Source organism: Argentina silus (genome assembly GCF_951799395.1).
Source record: "Argentina silus genome assembly, chromosome: 13".
NCBI classification, from domain to species: domain Eukaryota; kingdom Metazoa; phylum Chordata; class Actinopteri; order Argentiniformes; family Argentinidae; genus Argentina; species Argentina silus.
Window position 1 is genome coordinate 2,617,520 of NC_139667.1, and position 11,739 is coordinate 2,629,258.

General features: G+C 41.6%; 1 protein-coding gene across 1 annotated transcript; it reads right to left on the minus strand.

Annotated features, from left to right (window-relative positions):
- Positions 1–2,750: 2,750 nt before the first annotated feature.
- LOC310814547 (adhesion G-protein coupled receptor G6-like) lies at positions 2,751–9,902 on the minus strand. The gene is made up of 18 exons (XM_083684032.1): positions 9,857–9,902; positions 9,478–9,569; positions 9,000–9,119; positions 8,824–8,901; positions 8,487–8,657; positions 8,214–8,240; positions 7,935–8,006; positions 7,509–7,659; positions 6,823–6,979; positions 6,550–6,681; positions 6,342–6,452; positions 6,212–6,251; positions 5,947–6,047; positions 5,586–5,707; positions 5,169–5,434; positions 4,922–5,012; positions 4,525–4,796; positions 2,751–4,361 (listed from the first exon to the last, which is right to left on the minus strand). The coding sequence occupies exons 1-18, from the start codon at positions 9,877–9,879 to the stop codon at positions 4,234–4,236; spliced, it is 2,154 nt and encodes a 717-aa protein (XP_083540158.1). The 5' UTR covers positions 9,880–9,902; the 3' UTR covers positions 2,751–4,233.
- Positions 9,903–11,739: the final 1,837 nt, after the last annotated feature.

Consider the following 11,739-nt stretch of genomic DNA (forward strand, 5'->3'; position numbering starts at 1 on the left):
CTCTCTTTCTCTCTCTTTCTCTCTCTTTCTCTCTCTTTCTCTCCGTCCCCCTCTCTCTCCTACTGCCTCTCTCTTTCTCTCTCTCTCTCTCTCTCTCTCTCTCTTTCTCTCTCTCTCTCTCTCTCTTTATTCTCTCTCTCTCTTTCTGTCTCTCATTCTCTCTCTCCCCCCCACCCTCTCTCTCTCTCTCTCTCTCTCTCTTTCTCTCTCTCTCTTTCTGTCTCTCATTCTCTCTCTCCCCCCCACCCTCTCTCTCTCTCTCTCTTTCTCTCTCTCTCTCCCCCCCCACCCTCTCTCTCTCTTTCTCTCTCTCTCTTTCTGTCTCTCATTCTCTCTCTCCCCCCCCACTCTCTCTCTCCCCCCCACCCTCTCTCTCTCTCTCTCTTTCTCTCTCTTTCTCTCTCTTTCTCTCTCATTCTCTCTCTCCCCCCCCACCCTCTCTCTCTCTTTCTCTCTCTTTCTCCCTCTCTCTCTCTACACTCTCTTCATTTCAGTAGAGCGAGGGAAAGGCCTCACTGTTAATGAGCTGTCTGAGAAATCTGGAGATGGGTGCCACTGCTGAAATGCACATTGGTGCTTGTCCAAACCACCGCTTTCCAAAACTTAATAGATTGAGAGCAATTAAAAGTGTTTCCTCAATTTTCTTCCGCTAAAGGAAACACATGTCTCAATTTTATTGTGGTGACCTTTTTTTTTTCACCCGAGTAACAAATAATTATGGCTAAAAAGAATGTTCTTCCTCTTGTCTTCACAAACATTCTGGCAAGCACTCTAGCTATGTAGCTGTTGTCGTAAATGCTCTCACGTGACGTTTTTTTAAAATGGGGTGTGAGCTGTGATTCAGACACTTAATCGAATCTCTCTTCTAATCAATATCTCACTTATTGCCAACTTCAGTAACACATGGCATGGTACAAAATAGAATTTTCCACAACAATGTTCCACACAGTGGAAGTTGGTAGAGCACGGTGCTAACAACGCTTAGGTTGTGGGTTTGATTCCTGCTGGGACCATATATACTGAAATGTGTGCACTCCCTGCAATGTAAGTCACTTTGGATAAAAGTTTTGGATTTGAAGCCACCATGACTAATGTGCAGCACGCTGGAAGGAGACGATGCAGTGAAGGAGGGCGTCCTACAGGGCCTCTACATTCACATGTTTACATTTCTGACACACTTTTGTCCAAAGCGACTTACAACAAGTACCTTTGTCTAAAGTAAGAAGATACTCACTGCTTGCACTGCACGGGCATCGTCATCGTCATACGGCCAGTCCACAGTTGTCACTCAGTTAAGCATTCACAGACACTGTCCTGTACATTTCTTTTTTTTTTTTTTTTTTTTTTTTTGTTGTTGTTGAGCAGGGCAGTCCCACTCTTATATTTCTCTTGGATAGAGATAGTGGAGAAAGACAGGAAAGTAAGGAGGAGAGGGTATGTCAGGCCATGGTGCTAGACCACTGGACCACCCCAGGCCATGGTACTAGACCACTGGACCACCCCAGGCCATGGTACTAGACCACTAGACCACCCCAGGCCATGGTACTAGACCACAGGACCACCCCAGGCCATGATACTAGGCCACTGGACCACCCCAGGCCATGGTACTAGACCACTGGACCACCCCAGGCCATGGTACTAGACCACAGGACCACCCCAGGCCATGGTACTAGACCACTGGACCACCCCAGGCCATGATACTAGACCACTGGACCACCCCAGGCCATGATACTAGACCACTGGACCACCCCAGGCCATGATACTAGACCACTGGACCACCCCAGGCCACAGTCAGCACATTTCCTGTTAGTTCAACCATTTGCATAGTCTCACCCCATCTCTATGCAAACGTGTTACTGTAAGAACCCAGAGCACCGTGCCGTCTGTGGCCTGGCGAGAGACTGCTCCGTCTCACATGCACACCTCAGAAGCCTGCTGTGCTGACAAAAGGGGTCCTCTTTGTGGTAGGACCAATCAGACGTGTATGGCAGTACTTACCCTGGTTTCTGGCTGGCACATCGCTTCATTTAGAAGATTAATCAGTCGTAAATAAATAAACATGGTGGCCTCTCTGGATCCCATTCAACAAACTCCTGTTTGTTCTCTTCTGCTCAAAGTTGGGCATAGGGCAGGAATATGCACCACTTCCACTGAGGATAATGTGACTTCAAGACTCATCACCAGGAGTTGCACAACAGGCATATTCACAGACAGCTATTTCCTGATCTGATTTCAACATATGCCACATCAAATGTCAGTTTGATTCACAGAAACAGTCACACATCTGTATGATAGACCGCATTCTTTGTCCTGACCCACAGATTCCAGGAACATTGCGTACAAACTCCAGTGTAGCAAAACCTGCCCACACAAAGAACACTGCCAGCTAATTGTATCAATGGGCAGACGCCATTGAAATGATCCTCTATGGTTTTAAACTTAGACAAGACTACCCCTTAGGAAGCCGGATTCTGTGGTTTCAAGGCTAGAACGGATGCATTTCAAGGATGGCGAGGCAAAATATCCCAGCCCAAAACTATGTATGTGAATAGACAACACCACCAAACTATGTATGTGAATAGACAACACCACCAAACTATGTATGTGAATAGACAACACCACCAAATGATGTCAAACTGTTTTACAGTCATAGTGGAGATACGTTAAACTGTCACATATTTTTAACCCGAACCCTAACCCTAACACGAGAAACAAATGTGAACAAATATGAATGCAAATGAAACTGTACATTTTGAAAAACATTTATTTTATTAGTCCAGTAAAATATTCAACCTTTTTACACCCGAATTACAGAAAAGCCATAGAAGTCACCACACACTCTAACCAAACAGGAATGCAGTCAAAAACAGAGGGAAAAGTACAATATAGTGGCTTGCCTTCAGGCTGCTTATCACTATAGGTAGCCATGAGATCATTTCTGGTTAGCCTGTTAAGACCCCCGCTCAGTGGATACTGCTCTCTGTAGGCCCAGGGTAATTATCTGCAGGCACGCACAGCGCTAGCCCGCTACGCTACCCCAGCAGTGGGAGTGAGAGACAGGCCCCTTTCACTTGTGTGAGAACACATAATGGCTCTCCCTCTGGTGTATGTGAATGCAAACCGCTTGTCAACCACATCAGTCATAAAGAGGGTCCTGTTTTTCTTGATGAACATACTTTGTTTATTGAGACGAGTGATTGAAGCATGCCTTGAGTTAGGATGTCTCCTATATGCCAGGTCAGAGTGAGTCACTGCCATTCCTCTGTGATTTTATAGGGTGAATCAGAGAGGGCTTCAGCTGGCTGAAATAGTACAGATAACAGTCACACACACACACACACACACACACACACACACACACAAATCACTCCCTGAAGAATACCGTCTCCCGCTTTTTCTCTGTTTCATTGAGGTTAAATCAAGGTGGCCACCGAACAACGGAGCACTCATTCACAGAGAAAGAGAGAGCGAGAGAGAGAGAGAGAAAGAGAGAGAGAGGAGAAAGAGGGCTCATGTCTCCTCCACAGCATGGGTGTCCATCTGTCTCCAGGAGAGAAGCTTCCTGTTTTCTTCCTCTCATCTCTCCCTCTCCCTCTCTCTCTCTCTCTCTCTCTCCCTCTCTCTCTCTCCCTCTCTCTCTCTCTCCCTCTCTCTCCCTCTCTCTCTCTCTCTCTCCCTCTCCCTCTCTCTCTCTCTCTCTCCCTCTCTCTCTCTCTCTCCCTCTCTCTCCCTCTCTCTCTCTCTCTCTCTCTCTCTCCCTCTCTCTCTCTCTCTCTCTCTCTCTCTCTCATCACTGCAAAGAGAGGCAGAAGTTATCAGCTGTCACACACCATTATCAAGTCTCCAATTTGAGAATGAGAAAACCGACACTGCCCCCTTGTGTCAAAATGATATAGTATGTTAGATTGTCAAATTGTAATGGTAATTTTATTTATAATAGATTCGATATTCATATAACTTTGTTATATACAAAGCTCAACAACAAAAAAAAGATATATACAAAGCTCTATAGATAAACTGTACCACTATTTAAATAAACATATTACATAAAAAGAGGCTGTCTTGCAGACCCTGCACAACTTTTGGGGAAAACAAATTATTATTACAAACGATGATCAAATATTAAATCCAGAAATATTATTCTATCGTGATCTTATTGTTTGCTGTCACTCTTAATTCCCTCTCTTATTTTGACTCTGGTCTACAAATATCTATTGACCATCCGGTTCAGAACTACTGTTTTTCAAGATAAGGGTCAACATAAATGCTTGAAGTCGTGGTGCTACTTTTGGTGTTGCTCAAGTCCTTGTTGTCACCAATGAGCTTGCTGGTGTTGTAGTAGTACAGGAACAGGAAGAAACCTAGACAAACAGGACAGATCAGTCACTTTGAATAGTCAGCATGAGACAAACAATGATTCAAAAAAGGTCTATAAAGTAGAAAAAAATCACTTAGATGAGAGTAATTACTCTATACTTTATTTTATTTTTTGCCAATCATGCCTTGAACCCTTGGAACACCCACCTTGGAAGGAGTTGAGGATGCTGAATATGTAGTAGGATGGAATAGTCAAGGGCCCAAAGCTGAAGAAGGCGAAGCCCCAGGTGATGCCTAGCAGGAAGAGAAGGCCCATTATGGTGGATGTGGTGGATGTGCCGTCTTTTTGAGTCTTGTTTCGTTTATAATGCCTTATGAGGCAAATATATTGCACGAAGACAATGAAGGTGAACAGGAACACCAGCGCGTAGTAGCCAATGTTGACACCATAGTGCACGTCGAAGTCAGTAATCCAGCACCTGAAATTAGCAATGAAAAGAGTATTTCAGCCAGGAATAAGCTAATGTGGTTTTGAAAATCAGATCATTGGGCATAGTACTGGGAAATTCATCATCATCATCAAAAAAAAAGAAAAGCGACTTACATTTTCACTGAATTCCCATCATCTTGGTTTATGGATATGGAACCATATTTCTGCGTGGCCAAAAGGGCAGTGACCACCAGAGCTGGGATGACTGGAGAGAAGGAGAAGGATTCACGTGAATTTAACTGCCCAAAAAGCAAATAGTATATAATATCCATGTAGAACAAAAGGCTGCAGTGGCGGTGATGTTCGACATTAGGAGTGCAGCTTTCTAACGCACACAAAACAAATCAAATCATGGACTCACCCCATCCAGTAATGCAAATCTTGAGCATGTAATTCTTGATTTGGACGTTGAGTTTCCTCAGATGCAGGTACAAGTGGAAGGCCTCAATGAAGAACCAGGTGAAGGTGGACAGCATGGAGTAGTGCATGATAGCCCCTGTGACCATGCATAGCCAATGGGTCCCCATGGCTGCAAGACTCTCGTTGATCAGGAAGGACAGGTTCAGAAGAAACATCGCCAGGAAGAGGTGGAACAGGATCTTGGTGGCTTGGCTCATTGTGACTCTGCTGTGAAATCAAAGAGGGTCAGAGTTAGTTGTGTCAGTGTCAATGCTCTCTGAAATCCAGCCATGGGCAGTGCTACTCATAAAGCTTGTTGCGATTGGTCATCATCTTCATACTCATGGTCGTTTCGTATCAAATAATCACAAAGCAGTACTTGAATGCCAACTGCATGAAGAGAGCGACCCCCAAGAAGAACATGGACAATCCACAGCCGACGTATGTGATGTAGGTAAGAGACGTCAAGTCTGAAGAACTGATGTTAGCCTGTGGAGGTGACTGTAGATGGACCAATAAAGAAAGTCACTGAGGATGTCGGCTCTGGTAGAGATGAACACTTTAGATACTGCATTCAGAATAAACCATGGATTTACGGTGTCCTATCGTAACCTATAGGTACAGCAGATCTTAGATAGTCGATTATGAATGGGGGTAAGTGAAAACATAACTTGTGAATAGAGAAGCTTCCCTGAAATGAATACAAACAAATGGGCAGGAGATGATGGCGAGTGTCTCACCATTAATATGGCAAAAAATGTGAGATGGGTGCATTGGCAGGTTATGGTATTGTTGATCTCCAAGGTCCGACAGCCGCCTGTGGTCCAATTTGGTAGTTTTCCTATAAAACAAAACAAAGTGTTTTCAAAGGGATGCCACTGTTGCATCCTACAGTGTGTTCTTCTGCTAGACGTTGATTCGTATTGAACTTTTAATCATCACAGCACAAAAAAATAAATAAATCTGAAGGCCTTGAAAATGCGAAAAAACAAGAGTATATAGTACCTTGACCGTTCCAAGAGTTACACAACAGCGTGGCGTCCCCCTATGTAAAACAAATGATTTATGCAGAGTCATTCTCTCATGCATGCTCATCCAAAGATGTTACATCACTGTGATATAATGTGTCTCTTACCTTGATGATATTTCGGTATTCAATATCAATGGTGTCAGTAAGGTTAGATATTTCGACACCCATGTCAATTCCAACCACCTCATTATACAGAAGGGTGCTGCGCTTTTCATCCTAAAATGAGGGAAGAGATTAAACATGAACAAAAATCGATAATCTATCCTTCACAATGTGTCACTTGAGTCTCAATCAAGGTAATATTCACAGTTACCTGGGCCATGTTTGGAAAGACAAGAACCCCAATGAATGTACCACTCCTGTTTACAGCCAATTGGCTGGCTTCCTTTGACACACGCACAGATTGATTGAACTCTCTCTCCAGGGCATTCGTATTCTCCATAATCTAGAAGATGAAAGAGAGATTTCAGATTTTAGTTTTTAGTTTTTACTTGGTATTTATTGTATGAATCAAATGGCAGTCAGTTACATCAAGGAGAAGCCAATATTCATTGTTCTCTGTGTTACTTATAATCAAGTTACATACACTCATAGTCCTGCTGTGCGAGAAGCCAAAGTTCACGTCCTTGGTGTCTCTTGGAGGAAGCTTCTTGAGGAGTCCTATAACATTGCCCATTGAAATGGCTGCAACACTAGCATTTCCCATGTTCTCGATCACTGATGAGAGATTTTTCATTGCCTTACTGTCATAGTGAGAGAGAGAGAGAGAGAGAGAGAGAGAGACAGAGAGAGAGAGAGAGACAGAGAGAGAGAGAGAGAGAGAGAGAGAGACAGAGAGAGAGAGAGACAGAGAGAGAGAGAGAGAGACAGAGAGAGAGAGAGAGAGAGAGAGAGAGAGAGAGAGAGACAGAGAGAGAGGGAGAAAGAGAGAGAGAGAGAGAGAGAGAGAGAGAGAGAGAGAGTGAGAGAGAGAGAGACAGAGAGAGACAGTGAGAGAGTGAGAGAGAGAGAGAAAGAGAGAGAGAGAGAGACAGAGAGAGAGAGAGACAGAGAGAGAGAGAGAGAGAGAGAGAGAGAGAGAGAGAGAGAGAGATGCATTGGGATACAATACATTTTGATTGCCATGTTGACCTACGTAATCCCAAATATTTTTGTGGCGAGCCTAAATTCTGTCCCCCCAAACCCTTTAGGATTATTATTGCTGTAGCACTGTGCGCTCAGACAGTTTAATACTACTGTATCATTGGCTCCTAGATAAACCCAAATACTTACGAAGCCGAATCTGCACTTATGCTCCCATCATCCATTTCCAATGGAGGTTGAGCTATGGTCAGGTCAGGCTTAACCACTGGGTCATCACAGGTCACACAGCTGCTCTCACCCTTGTTAGTGATAGTAAGGATGCGTATATCTGCATCCTTACCTGAAAAAAAAACCAATCAATGTCACTACCCACCACACAGTAAATAATCAATAATCAAGAAGATATTCACTGAAACTCTGTTTGATATGGTTGATATGATAAAAAGTGTATGACAGCTTCATCGATGCAACTTTTTTGATGATGGTCAGTATTGCTTTGTGTCTCTATGCTATACTGTAAAAGTGTGCTCTGGTTGTATGTATGCATGTGTATATATGACATCTATAGTAGACCTATTAGACACCAGTAGACCAGTAGATATAGTGTACAAGTACCTTCACAAGCCGTTTCATTATAGAGCGAATTCTCTCCACAGATGGTCGGGTCTACCTTAACAGTCTTATTATCTTCCAAATCATTTCAAAGCACAAGGTTATCAACGTAAACAAAACAACAACAAACATCTCCTTAGCTAATTCCTAAACAGTTAATCTCCACTGCTCTGATCATGTCAAACATTGAGTATGAGTTTCAGTAGGCCTTCGTAAAAAAAATGTGAAAACAAAACCTGTCAGTAATGACATTGTCATAAGCGAGATTGATCATATGTTTACCTTTCGAAAGAGTCTTGAGCAGGGGATCTGAAAGTTAATACAAACATAATGTAATGTTAGCCGTAGATTGTAGGGGTACTGTAAGTTACTTACGTTACTGTAAGTGCATTTTACCACTGAATTACTGCTAAAGGCAGAGGGCACCACATACCAGTTCCTAAATGCAACTTGAAAATGCATCCCAAAATAGTACTACAGTACACCTCAAAGGCTGTCGTGTCATGGTGGTACCTTAATTACCGGTTGCACCAAAAATGAATAAACCAACCGTACCTGAGGCAGCGCGGTGGAGCTCTGATGGCATGTGTGTCATGTTCTCTCCCAGTGCAATCCACAAGTTGAGTGTGGAGATATTGTCTTTCTTCAGGGCTATGTTGTATGAGTTTGTATCTTTCCAAATGAATACTGATTTTCTTTGATTTGCAACCTTTCGACTACAATTTCCTAAAGATAAATTAAGCAAAAACAAAGCATTTCAACACATCATTCTTGAAATCAACAAGAAGAGCTTTTTGTTTGTCTTATGATAAAATAGTACCCAGTCCTGGATTTACAGTGGGCCTATTTTATGTAAACTGAACCCCTCGACAGTGGTCTTAGATGTACATACCTGTTAGTGTTACGCTTTGATTTACAGATATGACATTGAGAGGTCTTTCAATTTGACATTTTATGCCAATCCAATTTTCTGGAAAAAGAAACAAAACATTTTCCATCAATGATTCTGTACTGACTTGAGATTCTATTTGAATGTATAATCTCTTGCCCAATCGACAGCAGACTTACTGGAACAGTCAGGCTTAGTTGAGTCAGGCTTAGTTGGACAAGTTTTTCCATTGTAAATCTCTCCTGAATATGTGTCGTTAACTATCAGTAGATGTTGTCCAGCGTGCTGGATGACTATGCCTGTACATACATGAATACATAAACAAAAACATATACAAATACCTCTTTTTTTTATCGATTGAAGAAGAGAATCACTAAATCAACATATAACATTTTAAAATTTCACACTATTAATTCCTCTGAATTTATGATGACTATGCCTGTAAATACATGAATACATGTAATGACAAAACCTCAATTTTTTTTTTATCACTCGAAGAAGAGAATCACTAAATCAACATATAACATTTTCAAATTTCACACCATTTCCTCTGAATTTATGATGACATTCATACCATGGCTGGTATGTCACAATCAAAGATTTTGTGAGATGGTAGGAAAAAAAACTTTGAATATATAATGCTTCATATGAACTTACACACGTCAGATTGTCTGGAGACTTTATGACACAACAGAATTGTGGTGACCAGACAAAATGCCCAATATGTTCTCTCCATTGATAGCCTCAGTCTGGAGAGCCAAGTTAAAATATTTAGTTATATTAATTCAAGATTAACATTCAACACTCTTAACATAATATAAAACCTTCTATGAACAATCATCTTTTACATTTCTATACATTTCCCAGACAAACAGTGTCACGGTAACTGCCTCAATTCAGTTTCCATTCATTCACAACAGTCTAATATCATATAAAAAAAACCTTGTATAAACAATCATCTTTGACATTGACGTTCTACACATTTCCCAGACAAAACAGTGTGGTAGAAATTAACAGATTTGACAGTAATTCGTACCTGTCAGATGAGTCACTTTGCATGTCCAAACGCTCTGGCAGCTCCTGAAACTCACACTAATCTACTGCTTAAGGAACAGCATACTGTTGTCATTGTATCTCTGAATACATTTACCTTGCAAATGAGACATGTTTACGTCCTCAGAGCCTCCATTGTATTGCTGACTCTCACCGTATGCTGTGGTTGGGACAGGCAGGCACGCCCTGTGGCCTTGTACACAGACTTTAGAATCCCAATGTTCTCCAATGTTAGTCTGACTAAAAAGACGTTCTACAGTATTTATCCATTGATAATTTGCTCAAGGGGTCTGGCACCCCACTCAGTTGGCAAGGGTACTAGAAGGCAGAGGGTAAGTCATGGACATACTGTGTGTTACCTTCAATACAATACCATATGAAATATGTCATATTATGATATTCATTCATATCATAATTGTACTACATCGAAATGAAAGCTATGCTACTGGGATGCTTGATCAAGGGAAATGCCTCAATTCAGTTTCCATTCATTGCTGAACAGAATAGGCCTAATAGCAACAGATATATATATATATATATATTTTTTTTTTGTAATTATTATTTTTAGGGCATTTCTGCTTTATTGGGATAGAGACAGTAGAGATTGACAGGAAGGATGGGAGAGAGAGACGAGGGATGACATGCAAGACGTGTCGAGGGTCGGAATCGAACCAGGAACCTTGCGATTATGTGGTAAGCGCATTAGTGTGCTACACCACTAAGCGCCTCCAGACATACAGTACCAGTCAAAAGTTTGGACACACCTTGCCAAGAGTGTGCAAAGCTGTCATCAAAGCAAAAGGTGGCTACTTTGAAGAATCTAAAATATAAAACATATTCTGGTTTGTTTAACACTTTTTTGTTTACTACATAATTCCGTATGTGTTCCTTCATAGTTTTGATGTCTTCAATATTAATCTACAATGTAGAAAATAATACAAAAATAAAGAAAAACCATTGAATGAGAAGGTGTGTCCAAACATTTGACTGGTACTGTATATGTTTGTGTCTACTGTGTATTTCACATCATAATCCATAACTATTGGAATGATATATAAATATATATATATAAATGTACTTCTCACACAAGAACATCTCAGTGGATCAACCTAACTGGTCTACACACATTATTCCCTCTGTCCTGGCTCTAGATACTGCATGTGGTCCTCTGTGCCTCAGTTGGTAGAGCATGGCGCTAACAACGCTTAGGTTGTGGGTTTGATTCCCGCTGGGACCATATATACTGAAATGTATGCACTCACTGCAATGTAAGTTGCTTTGGAATAAAGTGTCAGCTAAATGGCATATATTATATATGTATGTTATTGACAATAACAGGCATTCGCTCTCAGAAATATGAGCGCAACCAACAAAGGATGGTGTTGTTTGAAGACTGAAGATTGAAGACCTGTCTCTTCCGGCTACATCTTAACGGTCCCTCCTAAAGACCTCTTTACCCCCACTACCCCCCTGTACAAGTTTCTCTCCTGTTAATAAAAGAAAATCCTTCTTCTAGCACTGTGACTGCCTATGGCCCCTGGTCCGCTCATTGATTACTTTATCTTATGATGACTGATTCATTTACTGAAACAAATGTACCTGTTGTAAGTCGCTTTGAATAAATGTAAATGTTGTCTGGACGTGGATGTTACCTGGTTTGTGTACACATTAAGCCACCTGATGGTAAGGTAATTTGCACTCTCCACCTGCCAATTGGTACCAAAGCACCGGTGCTGTGACTCTAATTTGTTTGATGTATACATGCAAATAGGATCTATTTGTATCATGGTGCCTGTGTTGAATTTCGCTGAAATGCAAATAGAGGATGCAAATGGGGCCTGTATTACGGTATATCGTGTGTCCTTC

Bases quoted from the DNA above. Each gene is read 5' to 3' on its own strand.
- LOC310814547 (XM_083684032.1), bottom strand. From the start codon at position 9,879: ATGCAAAGTGACTCATCTGACAG. The intron at 7,660-7,934 runs GTACTTGTACAC...TTTTTTTTTCAG, and splicing joins TAATGAAACGGCTTGTGAAG to GTAAGGATGCAGATATACGC. The intron at 4,797-4,921 runs GTAAGTCGCTTT...TGCTAATTTCAG, and splicing joins GATGGGAATTCAGTGAAAAT to GTGCTGGATTACTGACTTCG.